General features: G+C 35.8%; 1 protein-coding gene across 2 annotated transcripts; it reads left to right on the top strand.

Moving 5' to 3' along the window:
- The first annotated feature begins 3063 nt into the window (after window positions 1–3063).
- On the top strand, window positions 3064–23672 carry LOC306873401 (integrin alpha-6-like). Of its 2 annotated transcripts, XM_079422663.1 has the most exons (26): window positions 3064–3358; window positions 11781–11908; window positions 11990–12069; window positions 13156–13417; window positions 13767–13898; window positions 14569–14782; window positions 15311–15504; window positions 15703–15791; window positions 15880–16007; window positions 16189–16278; window positions 16373–16434; window positions 16567–16730; window positions 17036–17182; window positions 18437–18552; window positions 19002–19155; window positions 19269–19352; window positions 19482–19561; window positions 19672–19749; window positions 19839–19941; window positions 20126–20299; window positions 20400–20498; window positions 20776–20886; window positions 21329–21427; window positions 21582–21707; window positions 21878–21975; window positions 22552–23672. In XM_079422663.1, the coding sequence occupies exons 1-25, from the start codon at window positions 3186–3188 to the stop codon at window positions 21938–21940; spliced, it is 3150 nt and encodes a 1049-aa protein (XP_079278789.1). In that variant the 5' UTR covers window positions 3064–3185; the 3' UTR covers window positions 21941–21975; window positions 22552–23672. The 2 variants fall into 2 exon arrangements, with proteins under 2 accessions (XP_079278789.1, XP_079278788.1); XM_079422662.1 differs by lacking the exon at window positions 21878–21975.
- Window positions 23673–24294: the final 622 nt, after the last annotated feature.

The raw sequence follows: 24294 nt of genomic DNA, 5'->3' as shown, positions 1-24294 counted from the left end.
GAGCCTTGATCGTGTTAGGATCCTTGCTGTCTATGGGAGGGTCACATAGCTCTCAGAATTCAAAAATAGGCAAAAACAAAATGCAGTGCAAGCAACTTAAGAGATCACTTACACCCTTGAACATCACAAAATCTGAGTCTGTCAACATATCTCTCCATTAGCAGCCCTAGCCCAACCCCTGAAGACACAGTAGCTGATAGAATCCACTCTCTGGTCAGACTGCAGTGTCCCAGAGCTGTCTTTAAAGCACTACGTCTATGAATCTGTTTACAAACCTTCAGAGAAATCCAGAACAGTGTACAAAAGAAAACAAAAAAATCTAAAGGTACAGAACAGAGGGGACATTAATATGATTTAATGGAACTGGAACAGAAGATTGAGATTTACGGCTCTGGGATAATTCTGCTCTCCATACAGATTTATTTGCTGCTGCTGTGTGGAAACACCGACCACCATTGTCACTGAGAAAAAAAAAGAAGAGGAGGAGGGAGTGAGAGGGAGTAAATACTAAGTGATTGGAGTGCTTGTGTTTGAGGGAAGTGGGAAGTGGGTGGATAGAGAAAGGGAGAAAGGTATGGAGGTAAAGGCGGGGTTGGGAGAAGAGATGAGGGGTCTGATTGCAGGCTTTGATCCAGGAACGCCCGATGTTTCTGAACACTCCCCGCCTCAGGCATTGCATTTCAACACTACTGACATCAAAACAGCAAAATTCACCTGGGTAAAGAACAGAGAGAGATGCTGTGTCCTGTTTCAAAGGGTGTGGCTGTGAGGCTGTGAATCAGACAATTTTGTGTACCCATTTGTTTTCACAATGTCTCACCCTAGAGATTCTCTGCGGCAGCCACAATGACTGGCATGGCAAAATCTAAATGCACATTATTGATGTTCTTGTGAAAAACCCGATCTCACGAATATGCGTTTCAATGGCACGAATTTCTGCAACTGACTTTTCTCTGTTGACTTTTTCCCTTCAACAGATATCTTTCCTCTTTTCTCCAGAGCTAAAAAGGAATAAATATGTATGAGTGTCTAAGTTTATAGTAGAGCAATCAAGGCTTAAAATGGTAGTTCACCCAAAAATGTAATTGTCTGTCATCATTTACTCACTCGATAATCTAAACTGTTTTTGTTTTATACATTTTTTAAATGTCTAAGTTTTTTAAAATAAAACTTAGACATTTAAAAATATATATCTTTTGTTACACAGAAGAATGCATACAGGTTTGAAATGACATAAAGGTGAGTAAATGGTCAAAGACATTTGGGGTTATTTTTTACATTTTGGCTGAATCTCCCACGTGAAAAGTGGCTTCATGCATTACTAGCCCAGATGGAATTTACTAGGCTATACAAATAACCAGAAGGGCCTGACTTGTGCAGGCTGTGCTTTTTAAGCCAATAATGATATTATTATTGCTGAAAAATATATCAAATAGGATTCAATTCCTGTCGTGCCATTTTTACACATTTTTTGTGAGAGTACATAGAGATTAAAGTTCATCTTACTTGATCTTTTAGTGGTCATTCTCAATTAAGTTCATGTGACTGTGTTCTTTTTGTCCAACTCACCTTAAATGATTTGAACCTAATTGTTCTAATGCATCTGATGTTCTATTTCTGAAGTTCTGAAGTTTTTATTTCAGGATTATGGTGGCATTTTGATGAAGTGATGTTCTGATAATATGTGATAGTAGATTCAATGACAGTATTAACAGGGTAATGGTTGACCAGCTATTTGTCTCTATTTAAAATGTCAATTTTGTTTATTAGGCTATTTAACCTTTGCCTTCATTCCTTTTGTGTACTTCCCCCACCCCCACATCCCCAATCCCTTTGGTAGCATTAAACAAGCTCATAGGTTTAGTCTTATAGTTACAATGCTTATATTGTCTCAATGTCCCAATTGTCTAAAAACAGATCTGGGACAGAACATCTACTAGGCTTTTAGCCAGGTTCAACCAAATCGTGTAAAACTCAGGGGGTCCAATAAACCAGAGATTAGATGCTGCAATGTCTGTGTTAATTTGCACATCTGAGAATACATGCTCATAGACAAAGAGATAACAGAGATAAAGGTGTAATGTTTGTGTGGTTCACTGTTAACAGCAATAACCTCCTGATGTAGATAAGCAAATTTTAATTTGTAATATTGCTGTGCATGGGGTGAATGGGAAGTGATTTAACATAGAGTTGTAAAACCCAAACCAATTAGAAATGAGCTACACTGTTCACATATGAGATGATAGCGAGTCTCTGTGTAAAAGAATAATAAATAAATAAATGATTTAATGGACAAAAAACATTCTGAGGGTATGAGCGTAAAATGTGAAAGAAAAAAAGTCCTGAAACATTGTTTATCTTAGCTGTTAAATTAGTGTATACACTCTTAAAAATAAAGGTGCTTCACGATGCCATAGAAGAACCTTTTTATCTAAATGGTTCCATAAAGAACCTTCAACATCTGAAGAAACTTTCTGTTTCACAAAAGGTTCTTTGTGGCGAAAGAAGGTTCTTCAGATTATAAAAAGGTAAGAAAGAGAAGGTTCTTAAAAGAACCTTTGACTGAATGGTTCTTTGTGGAACCAAAAAGGGTTCTTCAATGGCATCGCTTGAAGAACCTTTTGAAGCACCTTTACTTTTAAGAGTGTAGGCCCTACAATATAATACATATTTTATAAGTGTTTTATTAAAATAGTAAGGTAAATTTTTGCACAGTATAGGCTTATGTAACAATACCACTTGACACAATCTTGCACGGTTTAGGGTTGTAAATTTATAAATGGGTAAATTAGATAGAGTATAATCAAATAAATATAGGGATGCGATTTTAGAAAAGCAATAGCAGTTACAGGCATGTGTTACAAAATGTGTTACTCCCTCTAAATACAGTTTTATCCACAACCCAACTGGTTAGCTTATCATGAGTGTTGTGAAAAATTAATGAGACTTCAAAAAAAAAAAAAAAAAAATTATACGACGTTAAAATACGCTACTAATAACTGCAAGAATGCGAAATAACGAGAGAAAACGAAGCCCGGAGCAGGTAGGGGCACGTATGAGGGTGGGGACGGGTGGAGGAGGAGAGGAGGGACGTAAGACAGATTCCTCCCTTATAGACATCCAGAAACCCAGCAGAAGCGGGCTGCAGTCTCATCTCTAAAGAAAGAACTCAACCCAACATCGTTATGGGATCTTACAGGACTTTAACTTTACCGCTTCTCAGTTTGTTGGGATGGACGCTGGTCTCAGCCTTCAACCTGGACACAGACAATGTTATCAGGAAAACGGGAGACGCCAACAGCTTGTTCGGTTTCTCCCTTGCCATGCACCGGCAACTCAGACCAGCTGATAAAACAATGTAAGCATTTATTTGATCCTCTTTGGAGTCCATGTATCGCGGCTTTCGTGTTGAGTTTATTCCACATTTGTAGCAGATTGAATCTTGGTACTTTGGTCGTAGAACATTTTTTTGGTTTTTGAACACATTGATTGTAGAATATGTTTGTAATAGCCTACAAACTACATTTAATAGTTGGCTGCTGGATTCTTTTGGGCAGTAAGTTACACCAATGTACATAATTATAGGCCTACTATTCTCATAGGAAATCCACACCTGACCTTCTGTTAAGCCTCACGACAAGCCCCTATGCTTTGCTCCACATTCCAAGCAAGTGCATTAGATAATGTGACCCAAACAATTAGTTCAACTGAAAATTTAGCTGTCGTTTTAAACGCATAGCATATCTTTCTGTGGAAAACAAAAGAAGTTTCGAAGAAATCAAATTAAAATATTGACTGAAGATTTCAAAAAAGGCGCAGCTGCAGCATCACCAAAATATATCATAGCATAGGCCTACTCGCTATATTCCAAGCAATACAGTCATTTTGTAAACAAAAAACCCCCCTGAAATTTCATTTTTTATTCGCTGATAATCTTAAAATCCTCCTCCCCTAGCTCTTAGATCGGTCACAAGAGGAGTAGCAAGTCCGATTCGTGAACAATTAATGACTCGCGCGAGTCGGATCTTTTAAACGAATCTGTAGATCGCTGATTCGTGCTTTGAATGATTCCAACCGATTTGTTTGGTGAAAAATATTAGCAAATAATGACATTATTTTGAGTTTATTTCCAAAGCTGTATCACAAGGAATAGACCTATAGCACAAAAGTCGTCTAGTCACTTTTTGGTCACCTTTGTGTTTTTGAGGGTTGAAACTAATGGAAAAGATAATGTAATACGGATTTGGAAAAGGTATGAGGGAGAGAAGCCTAAATAATAAATTTATGAACATTTTTATTTGGGACTCCGAGGTTTATGTCATTTCAGGGCACAACTTTATCCACCCACTTCTGTGCTCATTACGTGGAAATAAGCTCTGCATGCATATTTAGCTTCATGGAGCTCATTAGAGATGTCTGGTCTCCTTCTCCTTCCTCGCTGCGGAGATGTCTGGTCTCCTTCATTCTTTAATTTGAAACCTCTTTGACCTCAAACACTTCAAGGATTAGACTGTACTAATGATCCCACTCCTTAGTTCTTAAGGTTATTTGAGATTCGCAGACTATAGAAAGTGTTTCTAGAACACATTTTATGGAATTCCCAGTGATGACAATTTGATATTGTTTTGGTGGTTCACTAAAAAACACACCTGTGTTGCCTTGGCAGCGGCAGACATGCATTGTAAGTTTCAAGCCTAACACTCAAGTGAAAGAATGTGTGCAGAAGCCTGTAACTCATTCCTGAACCTCTCTACTGCCATCAACCATGGCAGCACAGGAGAGAGACTGCCAGGATTGACCTCATGTTTGTCCTGCAGAGAGTGAGTCTACCAGTTATACAAGGGACTGATGTAGAGTTTTGATGTGTTAGATTTACATTTGCATTTAGTTATTTAGCACATTATTTTATACAAAGCAATAAATGTAGAAAACCACATGCTGTTGATCATACAAGAGCCAGCAATACTCGAATTAGCACAATGCCAAGTTAGATGAGTAAGCAAGACTATCACAGAAACAAAACTGTCGAAAGCAGGAAAAAGAGGGAACAAGAAGATTATGAGAACAGCCTTTCATTATAGTTGTGGTTATATATCCAGTAAAATTCAAACATCATACTTTTGGTTATCAGGATAACAATTTAAGAAAGACAAACTGTTGCTTAGTAGCAAACCTCACATCACCCACATTTTGCAACCCCTAGATTGTGCAATTCATATAGCAGCATCTTATTTGTATGGATTTATGATGTATTTCAAATATTGCAAACCACACCCAGTGTATGAAAATCACATTTGTGTGTGTGTGTGTGTGTGTGTGTGCTCTGACTCATATCCTCAGTGTGTATCTCATGGGCTTGGCAGACTGGCTGGCTGTGTTGGAACACAACAAATCTTCTAGTCAGTGACACATGCCCTACAGGTGTGTGTATGTGTGGAGGTGATTCACATTACTGCAGGCCAAGGCAGGGCAGCGCGTGTGTGTGTGTTGGGGGGAGTGTGGCATTGATGTAGAATTCCTTGGCTTGTCATAGCTGGCAGGATGGAGCTGCTATTTGGTAATGTAGGCAGTGTGTGCGTTTGTCTGGCACCTTAACATTTCTCTTGTGACAGTCAAACACAAGTTGGAAATGAGGAATGAGAAGTGATTCCGTTCTTATTCTGTGTGTGCTCAGTACTAAAATGCACAATGCTTCTAATTAAAGGGGACTTGTAAAACAGATTCTCTATATGAAAAACCACCTCATATACACAGATACAGACAATGGCTACTTTGATAGTGGACACAAATGCAGAAATAGAGTAAGACACCTTGATGTCAAGTCTGGTACATGAATATATCAAAAGTAATTTTAAGATCTAAGCTCTCACTGAACCTGAGCCTTCATCTTGGCACCAGTAATTGATTGGTTTTGACTTGCCAGTACTTCACTGAAGCAGTCTGGGCTGGTGGTGCTTTCATAATGGGAGTTGTTTCGTAAGTACATTGCAGCACTTTCTTTTCTTTTTGTTTTAAAAGATTTAGTTAAACAAAATGGTATCCACCAGTTAATTCAATAGTAAAAATGTGTTCTGGGCAAGAGTGAAGCAACGCCTAGTCACCTGTCAATAAACCACTGTGCTAAGGATTTTAAATGTTTGTGCAGAAATTAAAGTAAATAAACATCCAATTGAAACATTCTGACAAGCCCATACATATACATGCAGAAGGCTTCACAGGAGATGCAGTGACCTGAGTTCATGTAATGCTGGTACTCACCTAAAAAATAACAGTGAGCATTCAACCTGAAATATGACATGCACCAACTTTTAGCGCTTGTCTTATTATTTATTTATTTTTTGCTTTGGTTGCCATTCATCCACCTGCGATAACATTCTGACATTGTGAGTGATGTATCTAGTCACAAAATCACATATTGTTGAAATCTGAGAACCTCCTTTTGAAATCTGATCAGAAGTGGTCACAGGAGACATATTTGAGATGCATGTCCTGGTACGAACAGAATCTGAGTGTCTGTGGGGGCAGGGGTGTCTGTGTCTTCCAACTTTCACATTTAACTTTGCTGTGTGACATATTTTGAAGGTTGAATCTAGTGAATCTAGTGTTTCCTCAACATGTGCTTGAGCAATAATAATCAAACTTTAATCTGGTTTGGCTTTAACACATGGTGGGACAATGTAGCCACTAAAAACACATTCAGTATATACAATAATATGTTAGCCCATATTCCAGAGTGCAGTGGGTCCAGTCTGCATGGAAATGGACTACTGCTTCCTTCCTGTGATTCTCTTAGCTTCCTGTGCAGGAGTAGGCATAAAGTTTGGGCTGAATTTGTACATCAGTAAGAGCAGGCAGGTATTAACCCACGGTAGTTTGCCCATTCGATGTGTCGTTTCCCAATCCCATTGCCTCTCTACTTTCTCATTTCTTCAATCTCAAATATAATAATGGCAAAAAGCCAACAGATTAAGAAGAAGAAGAAGAAAAAAAACTTTTGTTTGTGCAGATACATTTTTTATCACCTTTACAGTGATAGTTCACCCAAAAATGAAAATTCAGCATTCATCAATAGTCATCATTTACTCACCCACGTTTTTCCAAACTCTTTTGAAACCCATAATGAAGATATTTTTAATGAAACCATTCCAAAGTCCATTCTACCAAAACTTTTAAGCTTCAAAAAGTTCATAAAGACATTGTAAAAGCAATCCATATGTCAAACAGTTTGATTGCTTCATGTTAGGAACAGATTTAATTTACTGAGATTGAAATCGAGCTGTTATTTACAAATAGGGATGATGAACAATGCACATACATAGAGCAAAGAGCACATTAAATATGGTCAATGGCAGCATCATAGTAATTGCTTAATGCACTGGAACAAACTACATTGGTTCTTGTATATCAAGCAAGCATGTTTGAGCTTTTGTTCACCATATTTGATGGACTTCATGCATGTGCATTGTAGCCTACAGTCTAGACCCTGTGATAAGGGTGGCTCACTAAGATCTTGAATAGCCTATTGAGCCATAGAGAAATATCAAACCACCGAAAAGATCAAAGCTAGGCCCTGTGAGTGTTAGCAATGAACTTGGCTCTATTCAATTCATATTTTGTGAATACTGACCCCTAGACCTGTAGCTAGTCATGAATGTATCATTGCCTAAAGGGAGTTGGAAAATCTTGTTCTCCAACAGCACCGTTGTTGTGCACAGTAGGTCAGGTAATATCAGTTTGCAGTCTGTATCTTTAAGCCTGGAGTCTTTGAAATGTTTGAGGCACATCTGGAGCTGTAATTCAGCGGCTGTCAGATCGTAATGTGAACCATGACACTCCAAACCTCCTCAGCAGACCCAGCTCTTGCACCATAGCAATGGCCTCCTCTGTAGATTCCTCAAAACATCAATGCTTAGCATTCCATGCAAAATTATGAGAGCGTGTTTATAAAATTGTTTGGCCTACTACAATATAACCACGATTTACTGCTTTTCAAATAATAACATACTTTTAGCCGTATCAGTGAGTAAACAAGTGTGGGACACAGTGTTCAAGCCATATTGGAATTATTGTAGTTACAACATGATTCTACTCTAAGTTTTAGAATTAATTGTTTGTACAGCAACAGTCGTAAATGCAGAAATTAATCCAAGTGTGGCCTTGTTTGTAGTGACAGCAAAATTCACATTCTCTTGTAAAATCAAAGAAAGCGCAACAAGTAACACTGTCTATTGTAAAGTGGCACAACAGAAATGTGTTTAGAGGTTGCTACTGTTAGCAGCAATTTTGGTTGTTTTTACATGATGTCACAAAAAATGGGAGCTTTCACAAAATTCTGAGTTATAATTATGTGTTTGTCAAAGATATGAAAGGTAAAGTTGGAAGCTCGTAATTACAGTAATTCTGACATGGCACAGGTCAAATGCACCATAATATTTAGCTAGCCAGTATCATTGTATTGGCACCAGTGCCAAACACTCTTACACTTTTTAATATGTCTTGAGATAAAGAGACTTCTTGTGTTGGTTATTGTGCATTGTTATCTGACTGTAAAGCAGATACACCTGCCTTTAACTTTTGCATTAAAAGTTAATGGGGTATTTTACTTTGTTGCTGTTTATTGAAAAGATGAATTAAAATCAGCAGTTTGAAATAATCAATTTGGTCAAACATCTGAGCACATGAGTGGCTAGCACTGCAAGAGTAAAACACCTTGCGAATACTTTACTAGATTAGAGTAACGTTTTTCAATTTGCCAGGCCTGCAGTTTCGGCGTTCCTATTATATGAAATGCTTTAGAAGTCAATACCATTCACTGTCTAGAATGAGTAATTGCTTAATTGCTTCTTTCTGAGTATGTTGAGAGCCTGACATTTTTAATAGATGAGACATATTTCTCTCTGTCTGCATCACTGAATGCCAGTGTCAGACTCTGGTCTCAGGACTCTCTCTGAAAAACCTCTTAGTAAATAGAGTACTTGTCCTCTCTGTTCTCCCCTCCCCCACCCCCACCTCTCTCTTTTCTTTCCTTCTATCACTTAATCGCTCTCACTTTCTGAATCTTTCATCTTCTCCCTTCTGTTGTTCTGTAGACATTCTTTTTTTTTTTTACTTTCCAAAGATTTTAAATAAAAATGTGCAATGTTCTTTCCAATTTCATCTTTTTTTCTTGGAATTTGGGCTTGTTAGTCCTGTAGATATAACTGTAATGGAGCAAAGCCATCTCAATAGTGGTAGCGAGGCGTATCCTTGTCGTGCTATTCGTTACATCTCTCTGGGGAGTGATTAATGGAGACACATTACATTACCCACAAATCAATTATGGGGTTGTCAGAATGGAATGATGCTGTTCAGGAGCTGATTGTGATCCAGATTATTGCAATTTCCTGAAATGTGTAGGTCAATTAACATAAGGGATGCTGGTCCAATAACAAAGCTTTTAATAAAATGAAGGGGTCTTGTCTGCATTCATTTGAGAAAATATTGCGGCTCCAGAGTATAAATCAACCTGATCATGAGAAAACGTAATTACAAATTACATAATACAATACAATATGAATACAAATACAATATGAATTTGAAACCAGTTTGCAAAGGTTATGAATTGCTTTGACTGTGTGTATGAATATATTCTTATGAATATGTTTGTCAGTAATATATTTTGTTGTTGTTTTTCTTTAGTTTTATGGCTAAAGTTAATGGACACTAGAACACTCTTTGTTGAGTTGTAGGATGTGTATTGTGTAATATAGTTATTTTCAGGCCTGTGCATTGCTTTAAATTTTATGTAATCATGAACATTTTCATCAGATATACAGTGCTATGCATAAGTTTAGGCACCCATGCTAAAGTTGACTAAAAAGGAATAAAAAATCATCTTTTGGAAATTGAACTTAATGCCTTAATTAAAAAAATTGGGAAAAATCCTACCTTTAAGGACACCAATTTTCTTTGTGAATGAATAATGTATCGTAAATAAATAAATGTTCTTCCTTAAAATACAGGGTGCATAAGTTTGGGCACCCCTATGTTAAATTCCCATAGAGGCAGGCAGATTTTTATTTTTAAAGGCCAGTTACTTCATGGATCCAGGATACTATGCATCCTGATAAAGTTCCCTTGGCTTTTGGAATTAAAATAGCCCCACATCATCACATAGCCTTCACCATACCTAGAGATTGGCATGATTTTATTTCAGTTAGCCTAATAGCTGGTTTGATTTGCATTGAGAGGTGATCTTATGGAAAGTACTCCATGCCAATCTCTAGGTATGGTGAAGGATATGTGATGATGTGGGGCTATTTTAATTCCAAAAGCCATTTTGGATTAAGTTCAATTTCCAAAAGATTATTTTTTATTCCTCTTTTTAGTCAACTTTAGCATGGGTGCCTAAACTTATGCATAGCACTGTAGCAATCTGTATGCTCTCAAGAGTGCAATGAATAGCAGGTATTCAGTGGCTATTTTTGCCCAGCACAAAAAAAGTTTGTGTTGCCCTTTCAGAAAAACAGTGCTGTCTCTGTCTGTTGGAAAATGTGACTCTAAAGCTATTCTCTTTTTTGTGTGATCCAGACAGATCTTGGTCTATATAGTAGTTCACTCAGAAGGAATTAGTAGTGATTGTTGGAAATATCAGTAGATCAAAGCATGAAATGAAGGGATGCCAAATGCCTCACCCTTTTTTAAACCTATGCAAACCTAGAATTCTGCACTGAATTTCAGGGCTAGGGATATGCAAGCACATTGTTCATCTTAATGCTTAAGTAATAAAGGTAATAATGACTGAATTGTTTCGCACGGTTGAAATGGACCGCATTTGAACTGCATTTCCCAAATGACATTGAAATTGGAAACCCAGTTTTTGTCATTGTCCTCTATGTGTGACCTCATATGGTCCAGGTCTTTCAGTATTAACACCCTAAACAAAAGTAAGAGGCCTGTACACTCTTAGAAGAAAATGTGCAAAAATGATACCTATATGGCGCACCCTTAAGGGACATCGCTGTACCTTATTTACCCCTGAAAGGTTCATTGTTGTGTCTTGAGGATACATATTACTACTCTAACATACTAATATGCACCTTATAAGGGGTAGATAAAGTAAAAAGTTAAATATAAAGTCCCACGTCAAGCTACTGTACCCCTAAAAGTAAAACAGTGTATGTATCTAAAGAGTTCTTGGACATTGCCAAGTGCTTTTACTCTTCCTTCAACTTTTTGGTGAGGGTATTGTGGGAAATGTAGGCTTTTCTTCAGTCAGACCCTTTTTTTCTATGCCCACAAAGAGAGCTTGTGTAGCTAAAATCTGTGAAGTGTTGGGATGAATGTTATCGCTGAACCAGTCAATCCAAAGAAGAGAAAAGAGGCTTTCACTCACATAAATGAAGTGAAACCAGAGATACAGTCTTTGGTGGTGAATGTCCTAGGTTTTCTGTGGACTAAATTTCTTTTATTCGGAAGACAAAAGCTATTCTCTGGAGTTTTTCAGTTCAAAGAATAGAAAGAGTGTACAGAAGACTTTCCCCCACTCTCTAATACACAGTGCACAAGTATACTGTGTCCAGACAATGGCTCATTTTCTATGTGGGTTGTTGAATCTCCATTGTTTCCACTGAAGATCCTGGTGAAGACCCACGTGGGGAGAAATAGAAGATAAAAATGAAATGTTGGTGGTTTGTTGTGTGTGCAACTGAATCAACAGATCACTGAATCAGTGTAAACAGATTTATAATGTGAAATTCAATGTATTGCAAATCCATGAATACATTTCTGTTGGTTTACAGGTTGCTTGTTGGTGCCCCAAAAGCTAGAGCATTGCCCAGGCAGAAGTCAACAATTACGGGAGGGATGTACAACTGTGACATAAATTCTCTCAGTCAGTCATGCCAACGAGTGATGTTTGACAATGATGGTAAACTCAAACACATGAAAGTAAGACACATTATAATGAGTTACTGCATGTGTTAAGTGAATATTTCTATTGTGCATGTAGAAAACCAGAAAGTTGAAAATAAGCAAAACCAGTGGATGGGAGTTACTGTACAGAGCCAGGGACCTGGAGGAAAGATATTGGTAAGAGACAGTGTGTGTGTCTGTGTCTGTGTGTGTCTGTTTCTGTGCTGAAATTATGGATGCACCATTATTACAATTATTGCCAGCACTAATCGATAAATGGTGCAGAGCATAATCTAAATGAGTAAAAATAAAATAGTGCTGTCAAATCGATTAATCGTGATTAAACACATCCATAGTAAAAATCTGTGTTTACATAATATATGTGCCTGTACTGTATATATTTATATGCATATATATACACGCACATAGGTTACATGTTTATATTTCAGATATGGGTAGTTGACAAATGTGTCCTATGGTGTGACACAGCAAAAATGTAAAAATCGTCACACCATACATTGATACGTCAACTACCCATATATATATGATTTATATAATATATAAATGTAAATATTACATATACTTCTTAAGTATATACAATTATGTGTGTATATTAATATATACATATAAATACACAGTACACACATATATTTGGATATATGATTAATCAAGGTTAATTAAAATAAAAAAATAACAACTGAAATCATTCATGTTAAACACTACAAGTGAATTTAGGAATTACAATGTACAGTATAAAAAATAGATATTCATTTTGAGATTTGCTAAAGATGACAGCCAAGATAATCTAAATGTAAAAATAAGGGGAAAAATGTATTCGGCAAGGACGAATTAAATTGATCAAATGTTACAGAAGCTTTTTTATTTCAAATAAATGCTGTTCTTTCGATATTTAGTAAACTTAAATACGTTTGAAAATATATTACAATAGAATAATTTGATTTTAGATTGTAATAATGTTTCACAATATTTTACTTTTTGATCAAATAAATGCAACCTTGTTAAAGAAAAAAAGAGTAAAAAAAAAAAACACTAAGAAATCTTACCAACCCCAAATGTTTTTTGTTTTTTTGAACAGTAGTATATAGCTGAAATATCCTTTTTGTAACAGTGCAAAAAAGTTTTTATTTATTAGTTTTTTTTTAGTATTTATCATGATTATTTGTTTAGTTATTTATTTATTTATTAGAGTTTTATGCTATTTATTTCACTGATTTACATCAAACTCCTGCTGCCTCACTCCAGGTCTGTGCACATCGCTACCAGCGCCGCTTATTTGTGGAAACACCTCAGGAGCTACGTGATGTGACGGGACGTTGCTATGTACTAAGTGAGGACCTAACGATTAATAATGGCGCTGATGAAGATGGAGGGGACTGGATGTTCTGTAACGGAAGAAACAGAGGACACGAGCGCTTTGGATCATGCCAGCAAGGTCTCTCTGCCACATTCACAAAGGACTATCACTACCTGGTGTTTGGCGCACCGGGTGCTTACAACTGGAAAGGTATTGGAGGACAAGTTGGATCAGAGTGCTTGTATGTATGTTTGTGTTGAAGTATAGGTAATTCTCATTTTTGGGATTAAGTGAAAACCCAGTTGTTATGGGAAGGTCAAGCAATGTCCACTGTCAAATAAGACCCATAATTCCCCACATCATGCAATTTTTGCACCTTCACGACATGTTAATTTTATTTATCAGTTCATTGCATCTGACATATTGTATTTTATCCCCCCTTTTGAAACTTCTTTTCTGACATCTTTGCTTCATCTCTTAACTCATTCACTTTCTCCATCCTCAATCCTTCACCCTTTTCCTTTCATTTTCACTCACTCCTCCGCTGGGTGGATGTCAGGAGTGGTGCGGATGGAGCAGAAGAACAGCTCTCTGTGGGAAGAGAATATCTTTGATGATGGCCCATATGAAGTTGGAGACGAGGGCCGACTTGATCCAGACCTGGTGCCTGTCCCTGCTAACAGTTATTTAGGTGAGTCCATCATCACATGACAGTCCATTCATCATCCACATCACTCGATCAGTCTCGCTAAAGAATTCTGCTGTGTTTCGGAGGATGTATAAACGCTTCCAGCACAGTTAGGACGCAAGGCATAGAAATATATCGCTTTTTATATCTTTTGTTTGGTTTTAATCCATTTTAGGTTTTAGGTTTTGGTTGTTGTGCTTTATTTAGTGCAAATCTTGTTTGTGTAAATGTAGGTGTGCTGTTCATGACTGAACTGCATATCCAGTAGCCATCCTGATCAGTTTGTGTATCAGTCACCTCCCCTTCAGGTGGCCAAGGAGAACGTTTACGATGTGGCCTACAATAGCTATTTAGGTTTGTGGGATTTCATGGACGCCAACTTGACCAATTATTTGCGTTCAACCTACATCCTATACATTGTGTCTTTTTTCCGAACACATGTGAATGTTGTTGCTACATTATTGTTTTGAAGCTGTCTTTGTGTTGGCATCCACATTGCATGAGCAAAACTATGACATACTATGAGTGTCCAAGTCAGTCAGAATCATGCATGTTGGCATTGATGTTGTTCATGGGTTTATTATTGCATGTTCCATAATCATTCAAAGATTTTCAGTATTCTTTTGGTTAACTAATCTTTATCAAATGTCCTAATTGGTTGGATCTGTCACAGGTTTCTCTTTGGACTCTGGAAAAATGCTGACCAAGAGAGGCCAGTTGACTATAGTTGCTGGGGCTCCAAGAGCCAATCACAGTGGGGCAGTTGTGCTGTTAAAGAAGGACAATGTTAAATCATCTATGTTGACAGCTGAATACATCCTGGAGGGTGCCGGACTTGCCTCTTCCTTTGGTTATGATCTTGCAGTGCTTGACATTAATGGCGATGGGTAAGATATAGTACAACAGAATTATATATTATATTATATTATTTCTAAAATAGTGTCATTAAGCATGTTTTGCATGTTTGTTTTATTTGTTGTAGATCAGTGTTTCTTTAGTAGTATTTATATCTTTTATAGTATTTATTCATAAATTAGCTTTTTTATATATATATATTCTGTTGTTAATGTAATTTAAGTTTTAGTTCATTTATTATGTGGTTTTTATATTTAATTTTTTAATATGTCTATTTAGCTTTCATTTATTTTTAGTGTAGTTTTAGTAATTTTATATTTTAAATGGACCTTTTTTAGAGGCAACATTTAAAACTTTTGTTAAGGTTTTTTTATCTAAGGTTTATTTTTATTTTATTTCATTCATCTAATGTTTGTTTTATTTTATTTTTTAAATTTTATTATTCCAGCTTTATTTTGAATTAATATATATATATTTGTTTTCAAATTTTAATAGTTTTAGTTTTAGTTATTAATAGCAACACTAAATGTATAATTATTCTGCACTGATTATTAAAACAGGTGGCAGGACATTGTAGTCGGAGCACCTCAGTACTTTATTAAGGACGGTGATATCGGTGGGGCCATCTATGTTTATCTTAACGAGGAAGGAGCTTGGGACAAGATCACCCCCAAGAGAATTGAGGGAGCTGCTTATTCCATGTTTGGTTTGGCTGTGGAAAACATGGGAGATGTGAACCTGGATGGTTATCATGGTATGTGTTTAGTATATAGTCTCTTCTGTGAATACAGCTAATGCAAAACATCCAGAACCAACAGATTCAAGAGAAGAAAGGATGCCGTAATATACATCAATTAACATTAAAATATTTCTATGTTAATGGTGATAACCACAATAATATTTGGATGTAATATGTAACTAGTTTTCTTAATGTAATCCTGCTGTTTTTCAGATGTTGCAGTTGGTGCCCCATATGACAGTAATGGAGCTGGAAACGTATATATCTTCCATGGTTCACCTCAAGGCCTTAAAAAAGCCCAGGTATAGCCATATATTCGCTTTTCTTTTCTTTCAGTTTTCCTTCAGTATTCACTCATTGATTTTTCAATAATAAATTCAATAATTTCAGGTTCTTGAAGGACAAGATCACAACATGAAACTCTTTGGATACTCTCTTGCTGGGAACATGGATTTAGACAGAAATAATTACCCTGATCTGGCTATCGGATCTCTCTCTGATTCAGTGCTTGTGTACAGGTATGATCATATTGGTAGACAACCTATTATGATTTTTATAAACAATTTCATTTCATTTCATTTTTACCAACATGCATTTTCATATATCCTCACTTTATTATCATTATCATTATTATCATTTAATATTTATCTTCATTTAGCAATATGGATGAATGATTAAATTATGGGTCTTACACTATAGAGCACGTTCAGTTATCAGCATTGAAAAGACTGTCATCACCACTCCAAAGGAGCTAGACCTCACTCAGAAAAACTGTGGAGACACTATATGGTGAGAAAACTATAATCAAAACAAGCAATCCTTATTAAACGAGCAAATAGCCAGTAACCCCCATCTAAAAGCAAGGTTTTATTGTGTTTTTTAGCCTTGATGTGAAAGCCTGCTTCAAATTTTCAGTCAAACCCAAAACCTACAATCCTACTCTGAGTAAGTACATGTTTGTTGTTTACCTTCACAGGTACTACTCAGTAATTGTCCATCTCTGTTGTGCAGAATCTTATCTCTGTAAACAAATGGCAACATTTTGTTATTTGACCATGTCTTTTTTTCCTTCTTTAGAGGTGAAATACACTATCAAGGTTGAATCTGAAAGGAAGAAACTTAATCTTCCTTCTAGAGTCATCTTCAACCCGCGCTCAGCCAATGAGTATGAAAGCACAGGAGTCGTAGAGCTCAAGGGTCAGGGCACAGAAAGCTGCGTTACCAGAGGCCTCAAACTGCAGGTACAGCAGATCCCATTTAGAGGGGAAAATTACAACTACTGAGTGACATGATGTTAAAGTTACAACTTTAACTTGAGGACTTCAGAATAACATTACAGGGGGGAACTCTGACAATAAATCAACAGGGGTAGTTAGGAATGGCTTTACCTTGATGCAGTAAAAAAGGAAGTACTGCCATCTAGTGGTGATTGTTTTTACTTCTGGATTAAAGGCACGTTTGACGCTTTAGTTATGGAATGGCATTATGCTGCAAACAATGTAAAATGTTAATGTCTTTTAATAATGCAAGTATATTATGTACAAAGGAAACCCTAAGAGACAAACTGAGAGGTATCCCGATTGAAGTCTCTGTGGAGATCCAGAACCCATCCAGACGCAGGAAGAGACAGAGCGCTCTCCCTAACCTGCTTCCCATCCTGGACTCTAACCAAGAAGCCACCACTGTTACCAAGGTACCATCATCTTCCTAAGCAATCTTTGCATTTTCAGTGATCTACCATGATCTTATTTATAATATACACTGCTGCTCAAAAGTTTGGGATTAGTAAGATTATTTTTTAAGGGAGTCTCTTCTGCTCATCAAGGCTGTATTAGTTCAAAAATACAGGAAAAAAAACGGTAATATTGTGAAATCTTATTGCAGTTTCTAATATTGGTTTCCTATTTTAATATACTTTAAAATATAATTTATTTCTGTGACGCAGCTCTGAATTTTCAGCATCATTACTCAGTGTCACATGATCCTTCAGAAATCATTCTAATATATTGATTTATTATGCGTGTTGAAACTGTTGTGCTGCTTCATATTGTTTTTTGGAACGTGATACTTTTTTTCTTTGATTCTTTGATGAATACAAAATTATACAAAGAATACAAAGAGCAGCATTTGTTCAAAATGATATATTAAAATAGAAAACTGTTATTTTAAATTGCAATAATATTTCACAAAATAACATTTCTTTCTGTATTTTTGATCAAATAGATACAGCCTTGATGAGCAGAAGAAACTTCTTTAAAAAACATTAAAAATCTTACTGATCCCAAACTTTAGAGCGGCAGGGTACGATATACACTTTCATTCAAAAGTTTGGGGTTGGTAAGATTTTTGTATGTTTTTGAAAGAAAACTCTTATTCTCATCAATGCTGAAATGATTTGATCAGATATACAGTCAAAACAAAAATATTGTGAAATAATTTTACAGTTTAAAATAATTGTGAATTTGTTTTAAAATGTAATATATACCTGTGATGCAATGTCTTTAGGTTCACTTGATCCTTCAGAAATCATTCTAATATGCTGATTTTCTGCTCAAGAAACTTTTATTATGAAGACAGTTGTGTTGCTTTATATTTTTGTATATAAAGTGATCTTAATATATCTTCGGTTCAATCTAATGAATCTTTAAATTCTTTAAAAAAATCATGTTGACTCCAGACATTTATCATATTTTATTCAAAATATTATCATAGCATGTTGAATATTATCAAATGTATGTTGATTTTCATATTTATAGTGAAAATTTTGTTTCAATTTTCAGTTTGTTACTCTTAAATATCATTTTTAAAATGGTTTACCAACAAACTGCTCAACTTTATCCAACTAACTTAATTTTTTATACTTGAAGAACTGAAGTAAACCGGTACCAAACACGTCTACAGATCTCATTCAGTATTAAATGTTGTTCTGAATCATATTGGCTTTCAGGTTCAATTTATCAAGGAAGGATGTGGTGCTGATCATGTCTGTCAGAGTGACCTGCAACTACAGTATAAGTTCCACACCAGGGAACAAAACAGAGAAATCTTTCATCCATTACCTGAGTGAGTTTTTATTTATTTATGTTTTTTTATTGAAATGACTACCATATCATTTTACTATCATGTTTTTAATATGTTGGAATTTCGGAACGCATTCAGGCTGCTCCCTCATGTCTTTTTTAAGTGACATTTAAATATAGTATTTAAGAAAAATATTATATTTGTATATTAAATATATTTATGTATAATATAAATGATATGAATATAAACATGTACATTTAAATACATGTAAATATTTTTTAAATATATACATGCATGTGTATATTTACAGATGCATGATAATATACACAGTACACATTTATATTATGTAAACAAAAACTTGTCATTTGGAGCGCTAAAAGTGACATCAGTTGTGTTCAAATGAATGAGCAAACAAACTTCAAAACAAATGGCAAAATAAAGTGTTGTGAAGAAGAATTCATTTCAATCTCTCTGTTTCTCTTTCCTCACAGGGAAAATGGAGTTCCCATCCTGTCTCTTAGTGATCAGAAGGACATTGCCTTGGAGATCAAGGTGGTGAACCAGGGTGAAGATGCGTATGAAGCGCAGCTGTCTTCCTCGTTCCCCAAATCCCTCTCTTATTCTGCCGTTCGCACTAAATCTGGTGTAAGTTCAGCTTCTGGATGTCTAATTTATGACCAAATGATTTATTGTTCATTATTTTTATCATCATTTAATATTTTAAGAATTTGTTTTGAAGTGCTCCTAAATCTTTACAGGCTAAACCAGTCATTTGTCTAGCCAATCAGAATGGGTCACAAGCCGATTGTGAACTTGGAAATCCATTCAATAAAGATGCTGAGGTGAATATTTGAATAATATTAGACAGTATAATAGTTTTTTTATTTGTATTTTATGTCATTATAATAGAAAAGCTCTATTTTTGGTGTTTTGACTTACATGTGGAAAAAAACAAAAAAAAACTTTTTCAGACAACGTTTTACATCATTCTGAACACGGGAGGAATTTCTTTGGATACCACTGAAATTGAAATTGACCTTAAACTCAAAACGTGAGTAGCTGCTTAACTCTTGCCAAAGACATAGTATCAAAACTTTCTTAGTATTTTCTTTTGTTTTTAGCATAGATTCATATTTCCATTTTTCTTTTTGCTAATTACAGGACAAGTGATCAGAAGCAGTTACAAGCAATCAAAGCCAAAGCCATTGTTAAGATCCAGCTGCTGTTGTCCCTCTCAGGGTAGGTTATCATTTCTCATCTTCTGATGATTATAATATCTGTGTCCTTTATTTGTATCTTCATGTACTGTTTTCATGTACCATCTCCAGCATTGCTAAGCCATCTCAGGTCTACTTTACTGGAGAAGTTAAAGGAGAGAGCGCAATGAAGTTGGTAACTGATGTCGGCAGTCCAATTGACTATGAATTCAGGGTGACTATTAGATTTCCTTACATAAAACTTAATATTTTGTATATAAAGCATACATTTTGTACATTTACAATACCTCCTTTGGTTTGTTTAGAAAATATTTCTTTATTTGCATACAAATTATCTTACATGTCACGGTGTTTAGAGTTTTTTTTTTATTTTATTTTTTAAATATATTGATTTACAGGTTACAAATTTGGGCAAACCCCTTAAATCATTCGGCACGGCTTCTATGATTATTCAATGGCCTAAGCATAACTCTCAGGGCAAGTGGCTGCTGTACCTCATGAAGATGACCCCAACCGGTTTAGACAGCTTCAGCTGCTCCAATCAAGATGAGGTCAACAAACTCGGTTTGAAGGTAGTTCTAAAATCTTAATTACAGTCAAAATGTTTGTTATTAAAACGATGCATCCATGTTGAAATTAACTGATTGTTTATTTTGTCTTATGGTTATCTAGGAGCCTTCAGTGTCACGAACTAAACGCGAAATTGGGGAAACTCCTGCAAAAGAGGGAACAGTCTCTCTTTTTACTGACAAGAGGAAATACACAGTTTTGGTAAAGTCAACCAAACATGAAGAATACAATGCATTCAGACTAATAGAATTTTTTTTCACTCTACACTAAATACCTCAAAATGAGTTATAACTTAGCAAATATAAAAAAAAAAAAAAAAAAAACTGAAATGTCACAGTGACAGAAGTATTCAGACCCTCAAAACAATAATTAAAAGCATTTCAGCTTAAGGCTGCAAAAATGACGTATTTTTGAATGCATGTGTGTCCTTGAGGTGATAGTCAGAGTACTGTTTCTAATTACTGTCTTGTGTTTTTAGTCGTGTGAGGATGGGGCGGAGTGTATAACATTCAGGTGTCCTCTAACGGGAATGGACAGCAATGCTGTCATCAGCATGAGAGCTTACCTTTGGAACTCTACCTTCCTGGAGGTGAGTGTGGCAGTTCGTTTTTGTGACCTTCTTTTTTTTTTAAATGGCATAAACTATTTAATGTATTATAAATAATAAATTATTATTACTTATTATTAACAAAACTGATCCACTGCTTATTAATATAAAATTGTGTCAAGGTAAAAATATCATGTGGTAGGATTAATAATTCATGAAATCCATAAAAATACTTTTTACTTTGCAAACTATATTTAAAAACCTTTTAATCGTCATATGAGATGTGTTTACTCATGTATTCAAGAGGATTTTTTTCTTCGTATTTTTCACATTTCAAGATGTTTACATAAGATGAGGCATTACATTTTTCTTGTATATCATCATGTTATAAATTAGATCCTTCTCATTCCTTTTAACATATTTTTCCTTGTCTTTATCATGGACACTATATGTCATTAAACTATCGATAAAATATTTCTTACAGGACTATGCAAAATTGAACTACATTGATATTATTGTCAAGGCATCACTTGATTTCAAGACCTCAGCTACAAATATACAGCTGAAAAATGAACCAGCACTGGTGAGGACATTTTCAGCTTTTATCCATATATACTACTCCTTCCATGTTTTGATGAATTTGTCTTTTCTGTCAAACTGACTTTTATATGTAGGTCTGAAAACTCATCTTGAGGTGATAAATGCATTTTTAAAAAAGATGATTTGTCCTGTTACAGGCACGCGTTACCGTGTTTCCAGAGCGCAAAGTTGCACAGTACGGCGGTATGCCCTGGTGGGTCATACTGGTGGCCATTTTACTCGGACTCCTTTTGCTGGGCATTTTGGTCTTCTTGCTTGGGAAGGTAAGATGATATGACTAAACTAGCAACCAGACCCATTTAGGACTACCTAACCCTGTGTTTACTGTCACTTTTATTGAACATTGACCGAAACAGAAAACAGATTTTTTTGAACATTTTGTACTATTCACATGACATTAAGTATTTAAAACACAAACCTTTACCCCTTTTAGTGTGGTTTTTTCGGCAAAAGCAGCAAAGAACCTGAAAAAGAGAGGCTGACTTCAGATGCGTAAACAGAGAAACAGAGAACAAGAACCTCTCTCTTAGGGTAAAAGATCTCACAGATCAAGTTGACCTGCGTGCTCAGAGCTAGCATGAAGAGTTAGCCAATGCTAACCCACTTTAGCCTGAAGCACGTGCTGCCTGTCAGTGCATAGATGTGGGGTAACGGTGGAAGTTTCCATGGCTTTCATTGCTCAGACATATGCAAAATGCTTTGAGGAATGCAAACGATTCATGCGTGAAGTTGTTGGAAAAGGGTTTATACTTGTTTGCATTCACTCAGCTTCAGGTGTGACTGGGTTTGACTGAATGTCTGAATCTCTAAGGCTCTTTTAAGCCTTTAGATGTGGCTTGATTTGGAAACTTGCACATTTCTCTGGCCTGCTTGGGATGTTTCCTGGAGCACCTCTCTCGCTTTCAGCGCATACGGTTCTTTCTATCGCCAGATTCTTGCTTATATCTTCTTTAAAACATTGAATGTTTTGTTCTTTCCTCATGCTAGGCATGCTGCACACACTGCAAACATCACCACGTCTTTGTTTTTTGCACAATTTCCTGTATAAAGATGCTGTTTAGCATTGTTAGCATTATCTTGCGCTAATTGTCTTTTTTTCCTGAACAGTGTGGATTTTTCAAACGTTCCAAGTATGATGACAGCGTCCCCAGTTATAATGCTGTGCGGATAAAGAGGGAAGAGCCGGGGAAAGAGGAAATGGATCCTCCGGAGAAGAAACAATGGATGACTTCTTGGAATGAAAATGAGAGCTACTCATAGCTAAATGTTAATCTGATCGAAATCAAACCAAAGACTCCCTTCCTAAGGCCTTTAATGCTTACTTTTGCTCACACTGAACTTTTCTTACTGTTACTATTCCATCAAAACGTGAAAGGAAACATTTGATCTTGATAGAGATTGTATTACAAAATGGTGTCTGGAGGACGAATGATGAACAAGGATAGGAAAATAGGTTTACTTGAGTTTGAGTTTTGTTTTACATTGAAATTTGCTTCCATGTTCCACCCCATTTTCATATCACAGTTCACTTCTCATGCATACAGTAATGTATATACATTTAATGTATTTATTCTCAGCAGAGGTTTCTGTTGTACAAAGGCCAAAGATTTTTAATTTTTGTTTTGTTTTATGAATGGCTTTTGTGAGTCAGGACTGCTTGGTTCATATTTTTTCTTATCTTGATAGCCAGCTAAAACAACCTGGATGAATGTAAATATTTGTGTCTTTGGATTTTTTTTGTCTATTTGTTGCTTAATTGTTAAAACCAGTCAGGTACATGTTTTATTTTCATAGGTGTTTTTTTTTTCCACTGTACTTTACTACAACTGGGACTGATTTTATTAAGAGCTACTTTGTTATGAACAGTTTGATTGATTATCGGTTGACTGCCACAATCCATTGTAAGACCAGATTCTAAAGGTTTCTTTTAAATTTCATTGTCATTTGAAAATGTCTTTGTAAAAATGTGAAGTTGCTTTTATTTTTTTTAAACAGCACCTTTTGGCAATGCAAATGCTCAAATAATGAAAAGTATTAATTCTGTATTCATTTGTAAAGTGACTTCTTGAATGGACGGTGGTGATGTCTGAATTTTAGCCACTTAACAAATGTATTAGCTCACACAAAATTGACACTGAAGTAATGAAACTGATTATTAGATATTTGGTATTAATTTTCCAAATAAAGTTTTGCTGGACCTAAATTGATATAAGATGTGCAATGTTTTTAAACAAATAGTTTTGGTTGTTTTGTCTTCTGTAAATCTGATTAATCTTTGAATATACCTTTAAAAGAAAGACAGACGTGAGATGGTGCTGCGGACAGAAACAAAAGACATAGAGGTTGACAACGTAATCAGACTAAATGATGGAATATAGAGACACATAATGGGTCTGACAGAACAGATACCTGAACAGAACGTATACAGACTGTATACAGACAACTGAAGATAGAGATCCACAGACAGTGGCTCTAATACTTAGGCTGGAGACATGAGCGCAGGATTAGTGATTGGCGTGAATGGCACAGGTGTAGTGCTGATAAACAGGCGCAGACCAAGACTCGTGAGGCATTCATCCAGACTTAGTGAATGCCCTCCAGTCTCTGTCTTACCAAATCACCAATACCACAAGCTCAAGCTAGTGAAACATGTTCTGCTTTTATCAGAAACTCAACTTTTTCATTTTCTCATAAAATAGACTCTTAGATAATAGTGACTATTAAATAAAATGTTAAGTTTTGTGCCTAATAGTGTATAGCTTCAAGACAAGCAATAGCTATAGTGTGATGTATGCATATATATATATATGGAATAGAGGTTATTGCGCTACACGCACGCTATTTCTATTT

This window comes from Barbus barbus (genome assembly GCF_936440315.1).
Source record: "Barbus barbus genome assembly, chromosome: 8".
Lineage (NCBI taxonomy): Eukaryota > Metazoa > Chordata > Actinopteri > Cypriniformes > Cyprinidae > Barbus > Barbus barbus.
The sequence above is the reverse complement of the archived record's forward strand: the minus strand, read 5'-3'. Positions and strand labels throughout refer to the sequence as shown.

Bases quoted from the DNA above. Each gene is read 5' to 3' on its own strand.
- LOC306873401 (XM_079422662.1), top strand. From the start codon at position 3,186: ATGGGATCTTACAGGACTTTAACTTTACCGCTTCTCAGTTTGTTGGGA. The intron at 16,008-16,188 runs GTATGATCATAT...CTTACACTATAG, and splicing joins GATTCAGTGCTTGTGTACAG to AGCACGTTCAGTTATCAGCA. The intron at 16,279-16,372 runs GTGAGAAAACTA...TGTGTTTTTTAG, and splicing joins AACTGTGGAGACACTATATG to CCTTGATGTGAAAGCCTGCT.